The sequence below is a fragment of the Hemiscyllium ocellatum genome, chromosome 17, assembly GCF_020745735.1.
Source record: "Hemiscyllium ocellatum isolate sHemOce1 chromosome 17, sHemOce1.pat.X.cur, whole genome shotgun sequence".
Taxonomy (NCBI): Eukaryota; Metazoa; Chordata; class Chondrichthyes; order Orectolobiformes; family Hemiscylliidae; genus Hemiscyllium; species Hemiscyllium ocellatum.
The window spans coordinates 55,989,127-56,014,316 of NC_083417.1; the positions used below are offsets into that span (position 1 = coordinate 55,989,127).

The 25,190-nt window shown below is 41.5% G+C and overlaps 1 protein-coding gene across 2 annotated transcripts in view; it reads left to right on the plus strand.

Moving 5' to 3' along the window:
* The first annotated feature begins 3,984 nt into the window (after window positions 1-3,984).
* The window catches only part of pllp (plasmolipin), a 41,996-nt gene continuing 20,790 nt past the window's right edge, over window positions 3,985-25,190 (plus strand). For both annotated transcript variants that reach the window (XR_009645583.1, XM_060837769.1), the window contains exon 1: window positions 3,985-4,218. Coding sequence is in view for 1 of the 2 variants with exons in the window: in XM_060837769.1 (XP_060693752.1) it covers window positions 4,084-4,218 (135 nt within the window). In the remaining variant the exon portion in view is untranslated. The remainder of the gene's footprint in view (window positions 4,219-25,190) is intronic.

Sequence of the window (25,190 nt, forward strand, 5' to 3'; positions counted from 1 at the left end):
GAAGGCAGTAGAAGTCGCCTACACGAGAAGTACGTGGGATGAGGGCCCGTCGAGAACTCTGAAGGACTGGATCCAAAGTCCCGATCAATGTGTTTAGTTCACGGGTGTGTTCTTTGGTCAGATCAGCTGGTAGTTGCCTGTAATGTTCCTGGTTGTTCAGTTGTTGGTACACTTCCTTGCAGTAATCTGTTCTATTCTGAATGACGGTGGCTCCTCTCTTTTCTGCTGGTTTGATGACAATGTTGTGATTAGTTTTGAAAGCCTGGATAGCATTGCATTGTGAACGGGTGATGTTTTGCTCTACCTTGTGGGTACGGCTGAAGAATCTGGCATTTATATATTTCCTGGTGGTTTGAGCCCAGGGCAGCAGCCCTCCGGTGGGGTCCAAGTTGACACCTTCTTTGGTCGTTCCTCTACGGATCCCTCTGATGACTGTTCCAGTTCGTCAGTGGGTTCATTGGGATCACTGCCGGCACCTTGAAAGAATTCCCAGAGTCTCATTCGTCTGATGAACTCCTCCGTGTCTGCTGCAAGAACCAAGGGGTCCATTTTGGTGGTGGGGCATTTTTCTCCTGAGCCCATTGGTTAATAGCGCCATTTTGGAGCACTACAATGTTCACCTTGCCAAGAGTGAGTGACTAAGAATAAAATAAGGATAATACCTGAAATCTCGTCAGGATGGCATCCAACATTTAACAGTACCAATGGAGGAAGTGCTGAAGTTGATGGATGTGCTCCCCTAGCTATGTCAAAGTAGCCAAATTTAAATTGTTTGACTCAAAAGAAAGTTCAATAGTAATGACAACAATAAATACATATGTGGAAATATTCCCCCTCTCATCTTTAATCCCACAGTTAAGAGATGGTAATTGCTTCTGGTTACAATAGCACAGTGTACAGTCCTATCTGAGTGAGCAAAGAGTCACTTCTTAATTCGTGTTTGCCAAACTTTCACTTCTTGAGATTGAATGTTGTCATTTATGGCCATTTGCATCTGATTAAATATCAGGAAGAATTATACTGTTCACTGAGTGCTAAACTTACTGAAAACAAGTTTTCATGTCGGTAAGTTGCTGCAAAATTAAACTGTCCTTTGTTGTTATTTTGAAAAACCTTTTTCCCAGCTGCTAAATAGAACAGTAGATCATGCAAATTAAAACATTAAGCTATTACAAATCCTGCTCCTTCATCATGAATTTTAAGTAAACAGAGTAATAAATACAGTGCAGTTAGTACACTAATAGGATTTCAGCAGTAAAATGAAACACGTAGATTTAACCACATTAGAAATATTTCAGCAGCACCTGCCACGAGAAAGAGAGACACTTGCATTTTTAAAGCGACTTTTTTTTGTAAATGTTACAAATCTCAAAATGTATTACAATCAATGAGGTATTTTTGAAATGTAATGCGGGAAACAACAGTAGACCAATTGCACACAAGAGGTTCTCACAAACAGCAATGCAATTATACCAGAATAACTGAAATGTGACATTGATTAAAGTTTACATATTGGTGAGTATGAGTTGAAAATATGTTGCTGGAAAAGCGCAGCAGGTCAGGCAGCATCCAAGGAACAGGAAATTCCGACGTTTCGGGCATAAGCCCTTCATCAAGGCTTTTGCCCGAAACATCGAATTTTCTGCTCCTTGGATGCTGCCTGACCTGCTGCGCTTTTCCAGCAACACATTTTCAGCTCTGATGTCCAGCATCTGCAGACCTCACTTTCTCCATATTGATGAGTATACTGAGATAACTCTCCTACTCTTCAAACTAGGGCAGACAGATGAGGTTGTAGTGTAACGGTTCATCCAACAGTACTGTACCTATGACACTCCCTCAGTTATTGACCTTTAACATACTCAGGGCCCTGGAGTGGAATTTGAACATGCAATCTTATGATATCAGGATGGACAGATGTACTTTATACTCAGAGATGTTATTACACATGTCTTAAGTAGGTGGGACTTGAACCTGAGTCTCCTGATTCAAAGGTGAGGACACAACCACTGTGTCACATGAGCCTTCTTTGCAGCCAATTAAACACTTTTAACTTGTAGTCATGTGTGCAACATAAGGAAACTCTGCAGCCATTAAGATGTTTATTGAAGGATAAACACGCTCAAGCCCATAAAGAAAACTTCTATTTTCTCAAATGGTGTTATGGGACAATTAACATACGCCTGAGTGGAAAGGTGAATATATGGGTAAATATTGCACAGTTCCTCAGTGTTGCAGTGAACGGTCATCCTGGATTATGTGTCAAGAAGGATTGAAACTCAAGTTTTTTGAGTTAAAAACAAGAAAGAAATCCACTGCAGCCAATGCCTGAAATTTAATGCAGGGGTTCTTAACTTTATTGCTTCGGAGGTTTGCCTTCCACATTATAAACATTCCACAGTACCCTGTCATAAGACAAATATCAAAGTAGTTCAATTGTCTCCCTCCTATCGGAAGGATATTGTGAAACCTGAAAGGGCTGAGAAAAGATTTACAAGGATGTTGCCAGGGTTGCAGGATTTGAGTTACAGGGAAGAAATTGAATAGGCTGGGGCTGTTTTCCCTGGAGCATCTGTGGCTGAGGGGTGACCTTATAGAAGTTTATAAGATCATGAGGGGCATGGATAGGGTAAATAGACAAGCTCTTTTCCCTGGGGTGGGGGAGTCAAGAGTCAAAAGGCACTGACACTTACACGGCTGCAGAAGGGCAGAACTCAATGCAACACGCAATGACTAATATACATAACAAGTCTTAAACATGTCTCAACTGTTTCCAAGGAAGCTGTCTGATGAAATTCAATCTCTTGAGCCTGTTCCATCTTTCAATAAGGTCACCCTCAATCTGATTGTGACCTCAAGTTCACTTTCCTGTGCAATACTTTCACTCCCTTGTTCATCAATAATTAGCTAATTTGCCTTCAAAAATATTCAATGAATGCCTCCAACTTACCTGGGGAATAAAACAGCAATTCCACAGACTCACAATGAAGGAAGATAATTCTGTTCATCTCTCTTAAATGAGAAATCCCTTTTTTAGAAACTGTATTCCTGACTTCTACTCTCTGCCAAACATCCTTTAAGCATCCATGCTGTCAAGTACCTTCAGGACCGTATAGGTTCTCATTCTTCTTAATTCCAGTAAATCTATCCAACCCATTTTCACAAAATAACCCCAGCCCCTTCTCTCGGATCCCAGTAGTTTTTCACTGCATTGAAAGCATCCTGAAAACCTGGTCCAATACCTCCTGTTGACAAAAGCAGCTTTGAATTTTCTGCACAGCTTTGGAATATTCCTCAATCGATGCTACAGCCCCCAGCACAGAATCCAGTGTAATCCTGTCCCCAGCTGGAGTTCCCAGACCATCTAACTATTCAAAAGTTAGGTTTTGGGCTTGAGTTCTTCACAGAACACAGAAGTTTTATTTCATTCCCCTTTCCACACAGACTGGATGTAATTATTTAAATGATATATTTTAGATATAATTGTGCATTCATCTGTATCATATAGTTAAGGAAAGCACTGCAAAACTTTCTTCTGACACCCATCAGTTTTGCTACTTGTTATTTTTTCCAGTTCTTTGCTTCTCTGGACTTTTCCACACGAGTTCAATGGCTCCTGATATCATTGACTACTCAGGAAACAGATGTATTTATTTCTGCATGAGCAGTTTTTCACATCACTAAGTAAGCTGAGACCACTAGTTTTATCAGCGATAATGCTGGATTTCATTACTGTAATAAGGAGCATGGACCTGGGATGTTAGATAGGACTGGTTTAAGACACAATCTCAAATCAAATATCACCCAAGCTATTTATACAGAATGTTTCGAGAAAGTAGCAAGAACAAAGCAATGATTGGCCGATATGCAGCAGGAAATAATTCGAGGGGAGTTGGATGTGTTTTGTTCAGCAGTCAAAGGGTGTCAGATATGGTAATGTTTGGCTGAAGTTAACGCCCTCTACAGAGTGTACTCAGCAGACAGGTTCCTGGTCGGCTCAGTATTCAGTCTGGTTTAGGTGTGAGAGGATGAAGTTTAGCTGACTTTGTTTTGAAGTGCCCCTTTGACTGTTCCTGTCTCATTATGGCTGACTTTCCAGATAAAATTAACACTCAGACCAGTACAAGCAGCAGTGGGGTGAGCTCCAGATTCGCCCCAGTCGCTGTGGACATTCATTTCCTCAAATCCTCCATTGGAATATTGATGCTAGTCGAATTAGTAAGTTAATTCATTTCATGGTTCGTTCGAAACGTTCGGTTAACGTGTTAAACTAAAACTTTAACTTCAGCTGTTAACAAGGTTTGATTCTGTGTGTTTGTTGCTGCGGGATAATTTGCATATTGAAAAGCTTCAGTGAGTTTCGTGTAATAATGCAACTTCAGTGTCGGTGCACCTGGGCTGCCTCAGACACTAACTTCAAAACAAGGTATTTTTGTTTTAAACAATAGGAAACATGCTCCTGCTAACTTGAATATTTAAGGGTTAATCCATAATCAGAAAGTGCTGCAATTGGAATAAAGGGTTAAACCCGATTCTCACCTGTTGGGACGATGTGAAAGACTACATTAACAGCTAACTGTAATTGCAGGAGTAAATCGATATGAACTGCACCGTTTAAGGAAAACGCCTCAATAATTGACACTATTGTTGGAAACTAGCCACTCACGTCCATTTCTGAGCATGGACAAGTCTTTCCAATACCGAGCTGGAGGAGACACTCCAGCATTGGTATTGTGGGAGGCTTTTGAGAGCTGCTGTCGAGAAACTACCTACAAACAGCCAGTGATGATCATGTATGTTTCCATTGTCAGATTCCAGGAGTCGTTGTGGGGAGCTTTAAGGACTAGTGGTAAGAGATAAGGGATTTGTGAGGGGTTGCCAGAAATAGAACAAAGAAAATTTACAGCCCAGGAACAGGCCCTTCGGCCGTCCAAACCTGAGCCGATCCAAATCCACTGTCTAAACTTGTCGGTCAATTCCTAAACACCTGTATCCCTCTGCTCCCCACCTACTCCTGCATCTGTCCAGGCACATCTTAAAGGAATCTACCGTGCCTGCCTCTACCACCTCTGCTGACAACGCATTCCAAACCCCACCACCCTCTGTGTGAAGTACTTACCACGTGTATCCCCCTTAAACTTTCCACCTCACCTTGAAAGCATAACCTCTTGTTATTGAATCCCCACCCTGGGAAAAAGCTTGTCTCTATCCACCCTGTCTATGCCCTTCATGATTTTGTAAACCTCAATCAGGTCCCTCCTCAATCTCCTTTTTTCTAATGAAAATAAACCTAACCTACTCAACCTCTCTTCACAGCTAGCACCTTCCATACCAGGCAACATCCTTGTAAACCTTCTCTGCACCCTCTCCAAAGCGTCCACATCTTTTTGGTAATGTGGCGCCCAGAACTGTACACCGTATTCTAAATGCGGCCGAACCAATGTCTTGTACAATTTTAACATGACTTGCCAGCTCTTATACTCAATACCCCATCCAATGAAGGCAATCATACTAAATGCCTTCTTGACCACTTTATCCACCTGTGCAGCAACCTTCAGGGTACAATGAGAGACATGTATTCCCGGGTCTCTCTGCCCATCAACTTTTCCCAAGACTCTTCCATTGATGATATAATTTGCTCTAGAATGAGACTTACCTAAATGCATCACCTCACATTTGTCTGGATTGAAAGCCATCTGCCATTTTCCGCCCAACTGTCCAGTCTATCTATATTCTCCAATAGTCCCTTATGCTTTCTGCTACTCCACCAATCTTTGTGTCATCTGCAAACTTGCTGATCGTACCAACAATGTCCTTTTCTAGATCATTTTTATGTATATTACAAACAACAGTGGCCCCAGCACTGACCCCTGCGGAACACCACTGGTCACCTTTCTCCATTTCGAGAAACTCCCTTCAACTACTACTCTCTATCTCCTGTTGCTCAACCAGTTCTTTATCCACCGAGCTAGAACACCTTGCAGACCATGTGACTTCACTTTCTCCATTAGTCTACAATGGGGAACCTTATCAAATGCCCAAAATGTCGAATTTCCTGTTCCTTGGATGCTGCCTGACCTGCTGCGCTTTAACCAGCAACACATTTTCAGCTCTGATCTCCAGCATCTGCAGACCTCACTTTTTACTCGAACCTTATCAAATGCCTTATTAAAGTCCATGGACATGACATCAACATTGAATGGCTAAGAAAAACATTCTGCAGTGCTTCAGTAGCATAGGAGAAACCAGCGTCAGTATTGGGGAAGCTGCTCCTGCCTGTCAGGTTGTGCTGACAAAAGGACCTATTCATAGATAGGGTGGTGTTTGACTTGATGGTACTGGGGCTGTTGACTTCCATTGGAGTTTTTAAAACACAAAGTTGATCGAAGAATGCAAACAAAAACTGGGCAGGAAGCATCCCACTTTCATCCATATTGCCAGCATACACCAAACCCTGTTACAGCCTTTGAGCCAGTTTTGCTGACAAAGTTGGGATTCGGGCAGATAAATAACATGACGCCTCTAGAGAGAGAACAAACTTAGATATGCCTACATCTTGCATGCAGATAAATGCAGCCTGTTGGGATAATGGAATATAAATTAAGTGAAAACTTTTTTGCATCTGTTTTTTACAGCAGAAACAAGGAAACTTTAAAAAAGAAAGATATAAAAGAGACTAAGGGGCAACTTTTTAACACACAGGGTGGTACGTGCATGGAATGAGCTGCCGGAGGAAGTGGTGGAGGCTGGTACAATTGCAACATTTAAAAGGCATTTGTGTGGGTACATAAATAGGAAGAATTTGGAGGGATATGGGCCAGGTGTTGGCAGGTGGGACTAGATTGGGTTGGGATAACTGGTCAGCATGGATGGGTTGGACCAAAGGGTCTGTTTCCTTGCTGTATATCTGACTCTATAAATAGTCCTAATTCTAAAATTTAGCACAGGAGTTGGCATCTTGTCATTGACATGGGGGGGATTGGGAAATCTCAGATAGGGAGTCGATGGTTCAGCTTGTTCTGACATTTACTGAAAGCAAAATTCAGATATGCCTTACTCAACCTTAAGCATGTATTCCAAGAAAAAATGTGACAAGTTTACATAAAATGGTTGACTTTCTTCTGTGTTTAATTTGTTTTTATTCTCCCTTTTTGTTTTCCAATAAATTTAAGTTCTGTGCCTCTTCATATCATTAAACATAGCATACTCTGGATGCTGCAAATTGAAAACTAAACGTCAAAAATGCTGGAAAAACTCCAGTCTGGTAGGATCTGTGGAGAGAAGCAGAGTTAATGTTTCAAATCCAACCTGACTTCACAGCATTTCCAAAGGAGAGTCATGTCAGACTCCAGACTGTTTCTCTTTCCACAGATGTTGCCAGACCTGCTGAGTTTCTCCAGCAATTTGTTTTCACTATACGTTATTACTTGGTAAAGGAAAGCAACAGACAGCACGTAGAGCCAGGGCAGACGAGGCTTGTGCAAAAAGATGACAAACAGGCAGTAGTGTTTAGAAGGAAAGATGAAGTGGAGCAAGCAGGTAAAATCTTGTCCGAGTATGACAAAGCAAGAGGATTCAGTACTGCAAGAAAGACTAAGACACTATGAGGAAGAATTCATCTGTGACTGAGTTTTATGGTCAGATGTAAAACATGGTCTTGGAAGTTCATCAGAGGCATGTAAATGGTATGGGTGCGGCAGTGGGGGAGAAAAAGCTACTTTGTGTGCTACTGACTGTCATGCTTAAGTGAACTATCTGACCGACTGAATGTTCTTATGAGAACAGCAAAATTAAAACAATTCTTAAAGATTTGAAAGTAGAACAAGGGATTATGATTATCAAGAAATGTCTATTGGCTTAAGAACAAAAAGGTTCAATTTTGAAATATTTGGTGTTTCAAGAAAGTGAAAATGCTGATAATCACACTGAAAATCTGCAGAGCGATAGAGGCATAGAGTTATACAGCACGGAAACAGACCCTTCAGTTCAACCAATCCACATCGTGCATGTTGCCAATCTAAACTAGTCCCATTTGCTTGTATTTGGCCCATATCCTTCCAAACATTTCCTATTCTTGTACCTGTCCAAATGCCTTTTAAACATTGTAACTGTACCTGCATCTCCCACTTCCTCTGGCAGTTCATTTCATGTACGAACTGCTCCATGTCTTTTAAAACAAACATGCCCCTCGGATTCCTTTTGAATCTTTCCCTTCTCACCTTAAAGATATGTCTGCTAGTTTTGAACTCCCCCACCCCAAGGAAAAGACCATTTCATTTTCATCTTATCTGTGCCCCTCATGGTTTAATAAACTCTAAATTCACCCCCTCAACCTACACTTCAATGGAAAATGTCCCAGCCTTCTAACTCAAACCTTCGAGTAAAAAGTGAGGTCTGCAGATGCTGGAGATCACAGTTGAAAATGTGTTGCTGGTTAAAGCACAGCAGGTTAGGCAGCATCCAAGGAACAGGAAATTCGACATTTCGGGCCAGAGCCCTTCATCAGGAATGAGGAGAGTGCCTGCCCCCAAGTCCCTCCTCCCTACCTTTTATCTTAGCCTGCCTGGCACACTCTCCTCATTCCTGATGAAGGGCTCTGGCCCGAAACGTTGAATTTCCTGTTCCTTGGATGCTGCCTAACCTGCTGTGCTTTAACCAGCAACACATTTTCAACTTCTAACTCAAACCCTCCATTTCTGGCAATATCCTGGTAAAATTTGTCTGCTCTCTCCAGTTTAATGATATCTTTCCTATAGCAAGGCATTGTTGCTACAGATGTTGTCTTTGAGTGATTATGAGATATCCAGATGTAAATTTTGAGCCTAAGGATGTCTTAAATCATTAGTAGAAATCCTAATATAAAATTGGTAATCAAATTAAACTAGGAGAAAGTGAGGACTGCAGATGCTGGAGATCAGAGCTGAAAATGTGTTGCTGGAAAAGCGCAGCAGGTCAGGCAGCCTCCAAGGAACAGGAGAATCGACGTTTCGGGCATGCGCCCTTCTTCAGGAATCAAATTAAACTAGTCAAACTACGTATGTGAACAAAGAGACCTTTCAGCACAAAGGTAGAAATGCCAGCTGAGGAGAATACCAAGTCGCGTTACACAGGTTAAGTGAGCAAATGTTTGGCAGATGGAATATAATGTGAGAAAACAAGATTGTCAATTTGGGGACAGGATGTTTAGAAAATGGAGAAAGACGGTAGAATGCTGCATTACAGGGGGATCTGGGTGTTCTGGAACTGGTAGTTAGGAAGGCAAATAGATTGATGGCTTCCGGTGTGAGGAATGAGCTGTAAAAGCAGAGAAATCTTCCTACAACTATTCGGGATGCTGGTACAATATATTCCAGGTGTGGTTTTACAAGTTTAGTCTCCTTACCTTAACACCAGGTGAATGTCAAGTGTATAAACTTTCCAAGAGAAGTTTGATAAGGTATCAGATTATAGATTTAATAATAAAATTGAGAAAAGGGGTAATGGTAGTGTGTATGAAATTTGGCTAATAGGGAGGAGTTTTCTTTTTGTTTCAAACTGGAGGAAAGTATACGCTGTACAACACGTTATACTCTTAACTGTCCTCTGAAGTGGTCTAGTAGACACTCTGTTCAATGAGCAGTTAGGAATGGGTAGCAAATGCTGCCAATGACAGCCATATCACACATAGTATTTGTTTTAAATATTAGAGGAAAGTAATAGCTTAATGGGTTTTGGTGAAATGGCATAATAGGGGGCTCACCAGGAACGCGCACACTCGTCATCCTGCTGAGCTGAGAGCTTGTTTCTGTCTGTGCTGTACTTATGACTTCAAAACTTTGCTCGTGTGTCAGTGGGTAGTTAATAAATGATGTTTTCCTCAAGTAACAAAATAGATTGGGGCAGCACGGTGGCGCAGTGGTTAGCACTGCTGCCTCACAGCATCGGGGTCCCAGGTTTGATTTCGGCCTCGGGCAACTGTCTGTGTGGAGATTGCACATTCTCCCCGTGTCTGTGTGGGTTTCCTCTGGGTGCTCCGGTTTCCTCCCACAGTCACAAAGGTGTGCAGGTTAGGTGATTTGGCCATGCTAAATTGCCTGTAGTGTTAGATGCATTACTCAGGGATAAATGTAGGGGAATGGGTCTGGGCAGGTTGCTCTTCGGAGGGTCAGTGTGGAGTTATTGGGCCAAAGGGCCTGTTTCCACACTGTAGGGAATCGAATCGAATCTAGTCTAATAGATCCTCTATAAACACATAGGGTTGGAAAATAGGGTTAAAAATTGATGCTGGTTAGAGGGAGAAAAAGATACATTCTTTGCAAATGAAGCAATTGTCCTTGTATGCACAGTACTATTTAGCAGGGGCTTTAGTTAGCCTTGTGATGCTGTCACTGTGTTACCTATGTTTGTTGCCTTCCAGATCATTCATCCTGTAAAGCAAATGGGTTTCAAAGTCCATGCTAGAATGGAATGTGACCAGGAGAATGTATAACACACCTTAGTTAACTGATAATGCTGATCTATAACTTATTGACATTTTTATTTTTCATCGGCTGACTCTGACAAAACTGTAAGTTTATTTTCTGAACCAGCCTCCTCCGGATATTTACTCTTTTAGTCATCATGCAGACAGGTCCTGAGTTCTCTTGAGGTTTGATGTGGTGCATGTTTACTGATGTATCGATGTGCGTGGTTTAAGTGCAGTTCTAGTCATTGTATAACTAACAATAAAATCAGGTCAGCTGATTAAAAATGGATTAAAAATTAACACTGTAAAAGAAGTTTAATACCAGATCAGAAAATAAAAGAATCTCCCAAAATTGACTTCTAAGTGAACAATCTGGAAACAGAATGATGTTCTTCACTAGGGTTATGTGAAAGCCTTAGGTTAGTTTAGGCCATCAAGTTTCTCAAACCTCTCTTGCTGTTCAGACAGATGATTGGAATCATGGTGCAGACCAACATTTAGTTAATATCCCTTACCACTTCTGTTTTAAAACTCTCAGTTAACCAAGGATCCACAACCACTTTAAGTGAGGCGGGGCGGGGCGGTGCAGAATTCCAAATTTCTACTTAATGTGAAAAAGATGCAAACTGATTGTACCCCTGAAATGGCCTTACATTTGTTGTGAGAATTTGTAAATTCTCTCTCTTAGTATTGATCGCTTTTTACTTTGTATTTACCCTATCACATCACTTGTTAACTCCAATTCTTATTTTAGACAAGTTGATAGAATTGGGGACAGAAAGTGACTATTTGGCCCATTTGAAATCATGTTAGCTCTTTGAAAGAGTTATTAGGGGATACAAGTTGGCGGCGATCAGAGTAGATCTGCCTTGCTGAGCTCTGCACCCCAGCCCAGCAGTAGTGATATTTTAATCCAACCTCACACCTTAGCTTTTTCTCTGGAGAAAGTTGTGTTCAATGGTTATAACCGCTTAAATCCATTTGCAGTGGAGTCTCGATTGTCTGAGTGAGATGGGTGAGGAGTTTGGATGGCCAGAAACAAGCGGTAATCCATGAGTGCCAGTTATCTGGTGACTCACCTCCTGGTTATCTGGCAACTTGTGTCATAATGCCAGTTAACTGATCACAGAATGCTGGGTTGTCTGGTGCTGTTTTTGCGAGGCCTTGAGCTCTTGGATGTTCAGATAATTGAGGTTCCACTGTAAATTCTTTTTGACTGAAAACGTTATCAAATTAGGCCTACGTTCCTTTTCTTATCCCTGCAAATTCTACACCCCCCCCCCCCAGTATTTATTGAATTCACCTTTTTTTTGTTGAATGTATTTCCATCGACCTTTTCAGGTAGAACATTCCAAATCGTCAAATGTACTAGATTAAAAATGAAATGCCTTTAGTGTTCTGGTTCTTTTGCTAATTGACATCAATCTGTATCCTCTACTTATTGACCCTTACACCACTGCATACAGCTTGTTTACTCTCTACAAACAGTTGATTTTTAGTGCCTTTATAAAGTCTCCACTTAATTGTCTGTGTGAAGGAGAACCTCCCCTTCTGTAGTCTTGTTGTTCAACTAAAGTGCCAAATCTCTGGTACCGTTCTTGTACATGATGATCCCTGCACCCTCTCCAAGGCTTTGACTTTCTTTTGTATGTGCAAACCTTGTCATACCCCGAGTTAAGGTGCTTACAGTTTGGCGTAACCTCCTTGCTTCAGTAACCTATATTTTCAATTCGAAAGTTAGGGCTTGTTTGTTCTGAAAGCTTAAAAACGGCCATTTCAATCTGCCCAGATCCTTGGTTCTGCAGACCTTTTAAAATTACACTCTTTTTGTTTATACATTGAAGCTCTTCATTTTCCTTACAAAAAAACACTACATGTCTGTGTTAAACTGGATCTGCCATGTGTCTGGTCATTTAACCATTCTATATTTTCCAAGTCTTTTATTATTTTTATCACTATTTACCTCACTTCCTAGTTTTATTTCACCTGTCTACATTTAAATAATGCTTTGTTTGGTCAAGTACAGCTGATTGTTCTTTTTGAAATATCAGTGACCCTAAAAAAAATCCCTATTTAATAACTTCCAAGTTCTGATATCATGCTCATACATCAGTTTTTTGCACCTTCACTTATACACATATGCCTTTTAGACCTTTTTTTTTATAATCCAGAGAGCAGAATGATTCACAAAATGCCCAAATATGGCCTCACTGAGGATCTGTACAGGTTTTAGCATAATGTCTCTTTTTTTTCCTCTAGAAATAACTCTGGGTTATTTGCATTTTCTGCCCTTGCTAATCTGTTGTGCTGCTTTTAGTGATGTATTAGTAAAGGCCCACCCTTCTGCCATTTTGCCACTCCCAATCCCAGTGTTCCTGCCATTTAGACATGTACTTTCCTAAGAGTGTGTTGTGTCGTTATTCTTGCTACTAATTCCTTACCTTTTTTAAATTCAGTCATTCTACAAATTTTATGAATGCTTTCCTGGAGTTGTTTCAGTCATCCTTCCCTATCTTAACCACACCTATACTTTGTCAGTCACTAAGCCGGGAATTGTACTTTCAATTCCTGAGTTTCAGTTGCATTTGTAAATGGTGAGGAAAAATCATCTCACAACCAGTCCTTGTGGAACATCACTTTCCATTGATTCTCAATCCAGATAACTACTCTGGACATCTCTTGTCTATTTTTATAACTAGCTAGCAATCAATTATCCTGCATGTCCCCTCACTCCACTTATCCTTACTGCACAGCAGACTCATGACTAATGTATCTTAGCAGATGTCTTTGGACGCTTGAATATATTGCATCTACTGTATTTCCTTTTGAGTGGTATAACTTCAAAGCTTTCAATAAACCAAGTGAAATATGGGCTTCCTTTTCACAATCCATAATGTCCATTTTCTATTTTCAGTTTCTAGATTTTGGTTTCCCTATTACAGTTTTGAAGGAGTCCATTATTCTCTGTATCACTGATATCGTGTTCATTGGTCTGTATTCCCAGCACTATCTTTCCTATTCCTCTATATGTATCTGTGAAAATTGATCCTCCTTGACAGATGATTAAAATTTTAAAAAGACATCTGCAACCTGTTGGACAGGCTGAAGCTTGCAACAAGCTCTGTTCCCTCACAATGTGCTTTGGCACATCTCTTCGAAGAGATATTAGATGTGTGGGCTCAGGGGAATTGGCATCCGTGTATCTGGCATAATGAGTTTTATTCTAAATTGTGGCTGAGCAAGTGCTCTAACTCCAATGCCCTGAGCCAGCTTCATTGTAAAGGAGTATTGAATGACATTCTCTTTTTGTCTCACAATAATTCACTGCTTAATGTATCGCTGGAACATCAGAAACTCTTAAGGTCAGAGGTAATGGGGACACTTGATCTTCCCTAATTTGTCATCATAAAACACAAAGTAAGCACAGGAAGAGGCCCTTCAGCCCACCATGTCTGTGCCAAGCTAAACTAACACTATCTGCTTACACGTGGTCCATATTCCTCTGTTCCCTGCCTGTTCATGTCTTGTTGATGTTGCTATCGTGTTCGCTTCTACCATCTCCCCTGGCAGCGTGTTCCAGGTACCTACCACAATCTGTGTATTCGTCCTAAGCTTTTGTAAGTTCCTCAGACTTGTTCGATCTCCCTTATGGATATAAAGGAATCACATTAGTTCCCCTGTGATTTTAAACATTGACACAAAAGCAAATGGCTTATGAAAGTATGAACTGATTCAGTTCAACACCACCAACACATCTTTGTTTAATCCTCACTTCATTATCGCAGGCACTTACAAATGAAGGAGTGTGCATTCTGCCAAGAGTCCCATGTTGTGTGGAGGAAATTGGAGAATATTGTACACCTGCAGGAGTCAATCATGTCAATAACAATGAGGTGGCAACCCAAGGGCACATTCCAACAGAGCAAAGTAGCTGTCCGCCATTGTTGGGGCCACCATAGTCCTGACATAAACTACTGTACTTCCTGACACCATTTTGTCAAGTCTTTAGATGCTGTTGTTACATCATTGATATGAACAACTGCTTAACATCTATTTGAAACCATCCTGAGGTACTTCACAGGGCAGTTTTCAAATAAAATTTGACACCAAGCCTTGTTGAGAAATTGGAACGGTAATCTAAACCTCAATTTTTGAGGTAGGCTTAAAGGAGGATGGCTCAGTGGTTAGCACTGCTGCCTCACAGTGCCAAGGACCTGGGTTCAATTCCACCCTTTGGGTGACTGTCTGTCTGTGTGGAGTTTGCAATGCACCCTGTGGGTTTTCTCCCACAGTCCAAAGATGTGCAGTTTAGGTGGATTGGCCATGCTAAATTACCCATAGTGCCCAGGGATGTGCAGGCTAAGTGGGTTAGCCATGGGAAATGTAGGGTTACAGGGATAGGGTGGGGTGGTGGGTCTGGGTGGGATGTTCTTCAGAGGGTTGGTGTGGACTTGATGGGCCAAATGGCCTGCTCCCTGTGTAGGGTTTCCAAGAAATAAGGAACAGTTTAGGAAATTCAATCAGCTGAAGGCACGGTGTCAATATTAGAGCAATGCACATCAGAAATGTGAAAGAGTCAGGAGTTGGAGGATAGACCAGAGAAAGAGGTAAACAATCACAAAAATAAACTTGCTGTTAAACTTACTGTCTGTGATGCATCCATTATCATAATACATGGAATACCCATCAAAATACTCATGGGAACTTCCAATATCTGCTATTCAAATTCAGACCAGATGCCTACAATTCCCACTTGGGTAGCTCAACATGTCTGCTTTTAACGGAAGACAGTTTAGAAGACCACAACATAAATTTAATGAGTATTGCAGCTCAAGTGCTTTCATTGACTCTTGGGATGTGGATATTACTACCGTTTATTGCCATTCCCAGTTATTCTTGGAAGTACCCATTTTCTATTTCATTGGCATTAAGGATCTCACGAGTATAGGACTAAGATCGTCAGGCAAATCAAGAGCATGGTAACTAGTTCCTCTCCCCACTGCAATCCTATGATAGTAGTAATGGTGCAGCAATACAAATACACTCCTGCTTGTTTTTCTGGTGTTAATTGACAATGTACAATTTAGTTCAATGTTGCAACCTGCCAAGAGGGGAATTTTCCTCCTCTGGATTGTTCGCTTATACTGTTTTTTTTTTCCCTATTGCACAATCCGTATATAGATTATCTATATGGAAACTACATGTAAAGAAGGTGGGCTGTTTTTGTCTCGACTCGTGCAGTGACAAAATTAATTGCATGAAATACTTAATATGTCAGTGAGCTGATAAATCCAGACGTCATTTCGAACCTCAGGGCAAGAGCACTCTCAACTTCATTATTAACTAACAAAAGTGTTAGTGTAAAATTTGCATCATAAACTGTTGTTCACATTTTGTGCTCCAAGTGGGAGAGAATAGTTGATGTTAAAATCCATATTTTTGACTGGATAGCTGTGAGAAAGTTCACAAAATCCTAACAGTGGGTCTGATACAGGTCTTTGGCATATTTGGGTGAGGGGGAACGCAACTAGAATTTTAATTTACTCCAAGAATGTGTAGGTCTCTAGTGTATTATATTCTGGCCCTTCAGTTACTTGGTCTTCTGCCCACCTTGTACTGTATGAGGGGGCAAACAGCTCATCACCAGACCTTGATTAGTAACTGTGTTTAAACCCACCCACAGGAGAGATGTTGTTATAAACAGCAGGGATTGGAACTGTGGAAAACTGTCCATCCAGTTTTGGGATGGAGGTCATTAGTCATGGTTGCATTGTGCAGGTGCTGCAGCCTTTGAATTTGGGCTTTAAATATTTTTACTGTAAAATGTCTTTCAGATATGATAAATTTTGAAAGTCATGCATTTCACTTGGGCTTCAGCTTCTGAACTGAAAATGTGTTGCTAGAAAAGCGCAGCAGGTCAGGCAGCATCCAAGGAACAGGAAATTCGATGTTTCGGGCATAAGCCCTTCATCAGGAACCCTCTGAAACAATTAAGAACTGAAGAAAAATAAACTTGCGCACACTACCATACAAATATTTACCTTTTAACCGTTCAAAAGCCTGTAAATAGTACAATATTTTTGTAATGTAGTTAATGTTACTGTTTGCATATAAAGTACCAGAATTATACCACGTTAAATGCTGGCGTATGAATGTTGTGCATTGGATCCTGTATACTGTATATACTGTGGTGAGAGACATAAAATAGTAAGGTTTACTCGAGAAAGAGAAATGAAATGAACAATCTCCTGATACAGGAGTGGTGGTCTCTACACTTGCATTAGACTGGTTTGTGAGAGACCGATAAGGACCCCATTTTTGGGGGGGGGGGGAAGGGAAGAAAAAGTAACTGTCAAAAACTTTGTTTCTCTTGGATGAGATGTCAAGGCGCCCTATATCTCTTCTGTTGAGTGTAAAAGATGGCACGACAATTTAGAGAATGTCCTGTCTGACATCACAGTCAGATCGACTGGATCTTCATCCGACTGTTATTGATTTTTAGCAACTTGCTGCATACAAATTAGTTGCTACTTTTTGTCCTACAAAATGCATGACCAATTCCAAAACAGCTCATTGGTGGTGCATTTTGGGATAGCTCCCTGAGTTGAGAATTTTTTACACTGATTGTGTTTTTTAAACCAGTTTGGGTACGGTTATCCTTCACTCTCTTGGAATATACATTCGGTTTCTGAAGGTAAAATGGGGATTATCTAGTTCTGGAATGATATTACTGATATGTCGCAATTAACTGGAGCTATTTCCCAATAAGTTTAAAAGACTGGGTGTGGTTATTTGCACGTAACTGATTTATTGAAGGTAAAATAAAAATACCAGAGTTGTATCTCATCAAATATTTGTTCAATAAATCCTGTTGCACGTATGTTGTGCATTTGGATCCTTCTCTCCATAGTGAGAGATATAAATAAGATGGAAGTGATCAAAGCATGCAGCAAATCCATATGTGGTATACATCAGCGTCACATACTTGATCAAAGATTTGAAATGGGAATCACAACAGCAAAGGGGGAGAAAAAATACACTGGCTGTATTTTATAAAATAGAATAATCTGGTCGCAGTTGACAAACAAGTACCTGATGCTCTCCAGTAATGAGTGAACATGTCTGTGTCAATTTTAAAGACCATTTTTTTTTCAATGAAGTGAATCACTAATTTATTTTCCCAAGGACAATCCCATAACAGAACAAGGAAACAGTCACAGCTCTGCCACTTGAAATCTTAAAGACTCATCTTTTACATTATTTCCATCTGCGTTTTCATCATCGGGATTCCCATATCAGCAAGTCAAGCCTGGTTTAACCAGTCAGATTTCAAATGGATGGGAAGAGCAAAACCAATAAGACTTAAACTAGGGACTTGTCATCTCAAAGCTGGAATATTGTGAACAATTTTGAATCCACAAGGCTATATTTTTAAAAAAAAAATACATAGGCCATTTGGCCCTTTGAGCTACCTCTGCCATTCAATAGAATCATGGCTGATCCAACATCCTGCCTTTCCCCGACCCTTGATCCTGTGACTGACCCTGCCTTAACTATACACCAGGACTCTGCCCCCACAGTGCTCTCTGCCAAGGAATTCCAAAAACCCCTATAACTCTCAGAAGAAATTCCTCCTCAGCTCAGTCTCCATATAAAGGGACACCAATTTTAGACTCTGTCCTCTGGCCTAGACTCTCCCATGAGGGGGACCATCCTCTTAACCTTGACCCTGTCAAGCCCCTCAAGAATCCTATATGTTTCAATGAGATCACCTCATTGTTCTAAATTCCAGTGAATAGGGTCTCAATCAGTTTAGTTTCTGTTCCTTAGAAAATTACTGCATACCAGGAATCATCCTAGTGAACCTTCTCAGAACTGCCTCCAATGAAACAACACCTTTCCTTAAATAAAGGGACCAAAACTGCTCTCAGTACTCCAGGTGTGGTCTCACCAGTGCCTTGTAAGTTGCAGTAAGACTTCCCTACTTTTATACTCCAACCCCCTTGAAATAAGGGCCAACATTCCATTAACTTCCCTCATTATCTGCAAGCGTGCTAGATTTCTGTGTTTCGTGCACAAGTACCCTCAAGACCCAAAAACAACAACGTTCTGGAGTCACAGTAGGTCAGACAGTATCCATGGAGCAAGTTAACGTTTCAGTCAAGATGACTGTTTATCAGTGCTGAAGTGAAGTGTGGAGGGCACAGCATTTATGCTATAGTTTAGGAGGGGTAGTGGCGGGTGTTGATGGAGAAAAGATGTTGATAGTTCAGATGAAGTGATCAGAACATGAGAATGGCAGAATAAAGGTAGTCTCCAGCCAGACTTAAAACGACAGCAAGTGAAATGGGGGGAGGGGAAAACATAATTAGCTAACAGAAAGGGAGGAGATGGGAGTGGGTTCACAATTTGAAAGTGTTGAATTCCATATGAAGTCCAGAAGGTTGTAAAGTGCCTATTGTGAAGATGAGATGTTCCCCAGTTTGTGCCGTGAATCCGCATGCCAAGGGGACAGACGTGTGATCATGCGAGCAGGATGCTGTGTTAAAATGACCAGCTGCAGGAAGGTCTGGGTCCTGCTTGTGCGCAGACAGGAGGTGTTCCTCAAAGCAGTCACTCAGCCTGCATTTGGTTTCTCCATTGTAGACTGGGCCATATTGGGTGCAGAGAATATAATACACAGAATTAGAGGAGGTGCAGGTGAAATGTTGCTTCACCTGGAAAGACTATTTGGGCCCTTGGATGGTGAGCAGAGAGGAGGTGAAGGAGCAGGTGTTACATCTTTGGCAATTACATGGGAAGGTGGCAGTGGGAAGGGAAGCTTGATGTTGGTGGCTATGGAATGGACTAGCGTGTCCCAGAGGGAACAATCCCTGTGAAATGCAGATGAGGGAGTGAGGGGGAAAATGTTTGGCGTTCTGCTGGAGTTGTCTGAAATAGTGAATTATCCTTTTGGAAGCGGAGGCTAGTGGGATGACAAGTGGGCGCAAGGGGAACCCGATTACAATGCTGAGTGATGGGAAGGAGCAAGGGCAGAAACACAGATGAAAGGTCCAATGTGGTTGACGGCCCTGTCAATCACGGTGGGTGGGACTTCTTGCAGTTTTCCTACATTTAAAATAATACCGTTCTTTTGTGTTATCTTCCAAAATAAACAACTTCACATTTCCCCACATTATACTGCATTTGACAACTTTTCCCCACTCACTTAACCTATCAATGTTCTTCTGTAAACTTTGTATCCATCTCACAACCTACTTTTCCATTTATTTTTGTGTCATCTGCAAATTTGGCTGCAGTATGTTCACTTCCTCTCTCCAAGTCATTAGTATAGATTGTAAACGGTTGTGAACTAGCACTGAACCCTGTGAAACTGGGTTCACCCTGTGAGCTAACAAAAGCCCTGTGTTCCAGGTCACAAACCTAGAAAAAATCCCATATCCCTATTGGCTGTTCCATGCTCATGAGCCAATTCTCAATTCATGCCAATACACTACCTTCAATGCTGTGGGCTCTTATCAGATGATCCCTTTGTGAGGAATCTTGTTAAACGCCTTCTGGAAGTCCAAATGCAACACATCTTCTGGTCTCTCTCCACTCTGGTTGATGTTTCCCCTGGTGAATTAGTCCGACATGACTTCCCTTTCTTGAAGTCATGCAGACTCTACTAGATTATCACTTTCCAAATATTCTGCTATAATGTCCCTTCATTTATTTTTGGACAAGGATTGGAATTAATTTTGGGCTATTCAATCTATAATTATCTGCTTGTTGTCCCCTTTCCTTTTGAACAGGGGTGTCACATGAGAACTTTTCCAATCCTCTGGTACTTTCCCAGAATCCATTGATTCTTATTTGAAAATTTACACCCAATGCATTCACTGTCTACAGCTACTCTCTTAGGATCCTAGAATGCAGGCCATCAGGGCCCCAGGACTTTACCTGCCTTTTAGCTCCATTAGTTTGTCTGATACTTCTACAGTGATGGTAGTTAATTCCTTCCCTGTATTCGTCAGTGTGAACGAGATGTCCGAAGTATCTCCCACAGTGAAGGCTGATGAAAAATATCTATCAGTTTAAATCCTGTTATTTCCTTGCTTCCCGATAACCATCTTCCCAAGTTCCCTTTTCGAATGGGCCTATATGTTCATCTTTCTTTCTCTCCCTCTCTCTGCTCTCTCTCTTCCTTTTTCATAGAATTGTAGAATTCCTACTGTGTGAAAGCGGGCCATTCGGCCCATCAAATTCACATCGACCCTCTGAAGAGCATGCCACCCTAGTCCCATAACCCTGTATTTCCCATGGCTAATCCACTGAACCTGCACATCCCTGGACTCTATGGGCATTTGACTATAATTATAGTTGACTACAGTTTTCTCAAGGCAAAACAGTGACAATGTTTTGAATGTTTCCCAGTGGTTCCACGCAGAGTGTAAATGGGAAAAATTTGGTGGTAAGATGCCAACTCCTAGCTATTCTGCAGCTGGCACAGCATGAGACTATGGATAAACTCTTCCTTGCTGCTGTTGCACACATAGAATGCAAAAGATCGTGGTGGTACTGAATTTGAATTGATTCCACTACATGGAAGCTTTTTTTTTAAAAAAAGTCTTTTTTGTAAAATAAATGCATCATTAGATAACAACAGTGACTGACAGTGCAACACTGATTTGAAGTTTTCCAACAGAACTCCAGTGGAGACAGGCTGCAGTCACCAGGACAAGTTCAGGGCATTCAACTACAGACTGCAGCAAAAAAGTATCAAAAGCAAACTGACTGTTCTGGACCCTGAATGAAGTCTGGCCTGTTGGACCACATTGTGGTTAAAATGGTGGTCAGTCACGTGAGGCTGCAGAGGCTATTTGACAGAACTGAAGTTTATTACTCTAACGAAAGATATGAATAAAAACAATCCCTCTAAATATAGAAAATGGTTAGATCTTAAAGCAGTAAAACAAAGCTTCAGCTTGCTTTCCAAAGCCATCATTTAGTGATTCAAATTGAGAAAGCATGTACCCTATCTCCCAGTTCCTTTTGGTTTCAAATTCTCCGACTCCTGAGCGTTGCTGTGGATGTGGAGTCCATTTGAGTCTTTTCCAAATCTGTCAAAATGAATTCCTCCTGAACAGCCTAAGCTTCCCAGGTCTAGTAACCTGTAGATTTCTACTCCAACTCTTATGGTGTAGAAGTTCCACAAGTTAAATGTTTCTACTAAGTTGATTGCTTTCCTTGAATGTTTCTGTCAGGAGAGAGAACTACACTCTTGCTGCAAGGGAGGGTTTAAAACTAGATTGGCAGGGAGGTGGGATCCTCTACAGCAGGGAGGCAAGTGCGATCTCAAAGGAGATACAGTAATCAGAAATAGTAAAGTGAAGAGGCAGGTCAGGGACAAGAAATACCTGATGGATTAAATCGCATTTATTTCAGTGCAAAAGGACTGACAGGGGTGTCTGATTAACTCCGTGCGTGGATAGATATGTGGGACTGGGATATTATAGCCATTACAGAAACATGGCTAAGGGAGGCACAGGACTGGCAGCTTAACGTACCAGGGTACATGTGCTTTAGGTGGGACAGAGGTGGTGGAAAGAGGGGAGGGGGAGTTCAATTTTTGATTAAGGTGAGTATCACAGCAGTAATCAGGGATGAAATAACTGAAGAATATTCCATCGAGGCTGCGGGTGGAGCTAAGAAATAAGGAGTTGGTGATGTTATTGGGGTTGTTATTAGAGACATCCAAATAGTCAAGGGGAATTAGAGGAACAAATATGCAGGGAGATTGGGAAGACTTGCAGGAGCAATAGGGTTGTCATGGTAGGAGATTTTAATTTTCCTAACATAGACTGGGACTGCCAGAGTGCGAAGGGTTTAGATGGGATGGAATTTCTTTAAATATGTTCAGGAAAATCTTTTCCTCGAGCAGTCTATAGAGGGTCCCACATGGAAAGGGCAATACTCAACTTTTTCTTGGGATATGTGGCAGGACAGGCAATGGATATGACAACGGGGGAGCACTTTGGGACCAGTAATTATAGTTCTATTGACTAGTTATGGAGAAGGACAAAACTGGTCCAAGTGTTCAAGTTCTAAATTGAGACAAGGTGAAATTTGATGGAATTAGACAGGAGCTTGCAGGGGTTGATTAGAGTAATTTGCTTGCAGGCAAAGGAACCTCTGGCAAGTAGGAGGCCTTTAAAGTGAGATAGCTGGAGTTCAAGGTCTGTATGTTCCTGTGAGGGTGAAGGGGAAGGTTGACAGGAATAGGGAACCCTGGACGAGGAGATATTGAGGCTTTGATCAGAGAAGAGGCTTAGGTACAGTCAACTGGGATCAAGGGAATCTCCGGAGGTATATGGGAGTTTACTGAAGAAGAATATCAGGAGGGTGAAAAGGGAGCATTAGACAGCCTTGACTGAGAAGATTAGAGTGAATCCAAAGAGGTTCTTTAAGTGTATCAAAGGAAAAAAATAACTGGACAGAGAATAATACTCTTCAAGGACCAAAGTGGACATTAATGTGTAGAACTGCGGGAGATGGGGGAAGTTCTCAGTGAATATTCTCCTCTCTTTACTGAGGGGAAAGACATGATGACTTGGAAGTTAGTGGTGACATCGAGGGGATAGTCCATATCACAGTAGCGGAGGTGTTGGATGTATTAAAATGTATGAAGGTGGATAAATCTCCTGGTCCTGACCAGATATATCCAAGAACACTGAAGGAGGCTAGGGAAGGATTGTGGGGGCCCTAGCTGATGTTTTTGTATCATCGTTAGCCACGGGTGAGGTCTGGGAAGACTAGGGGGAAAGCAAATGGTGTGCCCTTATTCAAGAAGGGCTGCAAAAAAAAACATGGGAACCATAGACAGTGGACCTAACATCAGTGCTGGGTAAGTACTTGAGAAAATTCTGAGATAAGATGTATATGCATTTGGAAAGACAGGGTTTGATTAGGAATAGTCAGCATGGCTTCATGGAAGAGAGATCATGCCTCACAAATGTGTTAGAGTTCTTTGAAGTGACCAGGATGGTCAATGAGGGGCAGGGCCGTAGACATAGTCTATATGGATTTCAGTAAGGCCTTTGATAAGGTTCTTTGGTAGGCTGCTGTGGACGGTTAGGTAGCATAGAATCCAGGGAGAGCTGGCAAATTAGATATACAATTGGCTTGATGGTAGGAAGCAGAGGGTAATAGTGGAAGGATGCTTGTCAGACTGGAGGCCTGTGACTAGTGGAATGCCTCAGGGACGGCGCTGGGCACATTGCTGTTTATGTATATTGATGATTTGGATGAGAATGTACAAAGCATAATTAGTAAGTTTGCAGAAGACAGTAGGTGGCATCGTGGACAGTGAGGAAGGTTATTGAAAAGTGCAGCAGGACCTTGATCAACTGGGGAAGTGGGTTGAGAAATGGCAAATGGAGTTTAATATAGATAAGTGTGTCATCTTGCGTTTTGAAAAGTCAAATCAAGGCAGGAGTTTCACGGTGAATGGTAGGGCCTTGAGGAGTATAGTGAAACCGAGGGACCTTGGAGTCACAGGTAGATAGGGCAGTGAGGAAGGCTTATGGCACAGTGTCCTTCAGTCAGGGCACTGAGTATAGAAGTTGGGAAGTTAAGTTGCAGTTGTACAGGACATTGGTGAGGCCGCACTTGGAGTACTGTGTTCAGTTTTGGTCACCTCGTTATATTATAGGATGTTATTAAACTGGAAAGAGTGCAGAAGAAATTTACAAGGTTGTCTGGACACAATGGTCTGAGTTATAGAGAGAGGTTGGACAAACTAGGACCTTTTCTTCAGAGCATAGGAGACTAATGAGGGAACTTTTTATAGAAGTGTATAAGATCATAAGAGGCATGGATAGGGTGAATGCAATCTTTTTTTTTCCCCAAGAGTTGGGGAATCAAGGACTAGAGGGCATCAGTTTAAGGTTAGAGGGGAAAGAGTAAAAGGGAACTGGAGGAGCAATGTTTTTCAGTGTGGTATGTGTATGGAATAAGCTGCCAGCTGAAGTGGTTGAGGTGGGCTCATTAACAAAATTTAAAAGGGCACTTGGACAAATGTGTGGATAGGAAAGGTTTAGAAGGATATGGGCCAAGTGCAGGGAAATCGGGTTGGCATGGGCAAGCATTTTGGTCGACATTTTTGGGCCAAAGGGCCTGTCTTCTATGCTGAAGGGCTCTGACTCTAAATGATTTGAGGCCACTCAGGTCCTTTCCAAACCGCCCTAAAAACTTTCAACCTCTGGACTTTCTGAACTCAAACCAATCCCTAATTATTCTAAACTAAAAAACTAATGACCTTCAATGTTTACGTCCCATGAGCCTCACAGCATGGTTTTGCAGTCACCTATTCTCAGACCTGTTCGGTCACTGTTTGAGACTTTGACTGCTGTCTTTTGTGAAGAGTCACTTTTCCTTAAATAAAAGGAACTAACATCCATATGCCACCCTGGGGTCTGAAATCAGCATTCTAAATGTTATAAATAGCTATGCATCTTTTTTGAGAAATAAACCTTGACCAGGGCACGGGAGTCATTCTTGCTCCTCAGGAAACTTTTTACATTTGTTTTTGATGTTTCAATGTAAAGGCAGTTCCATTGGCAGTGCAGCCTTCCCTCAGTAGTGTATTCACTGGAGAGTTTGCCTCCATGTTTGTGCTCCAATTTTGAAGGAGGACTTGAATCTGGAACCTTGTGATTCAGTTGCAAAATATCAAGTTAAGCAACACATGAAGTCTTTTAAATGT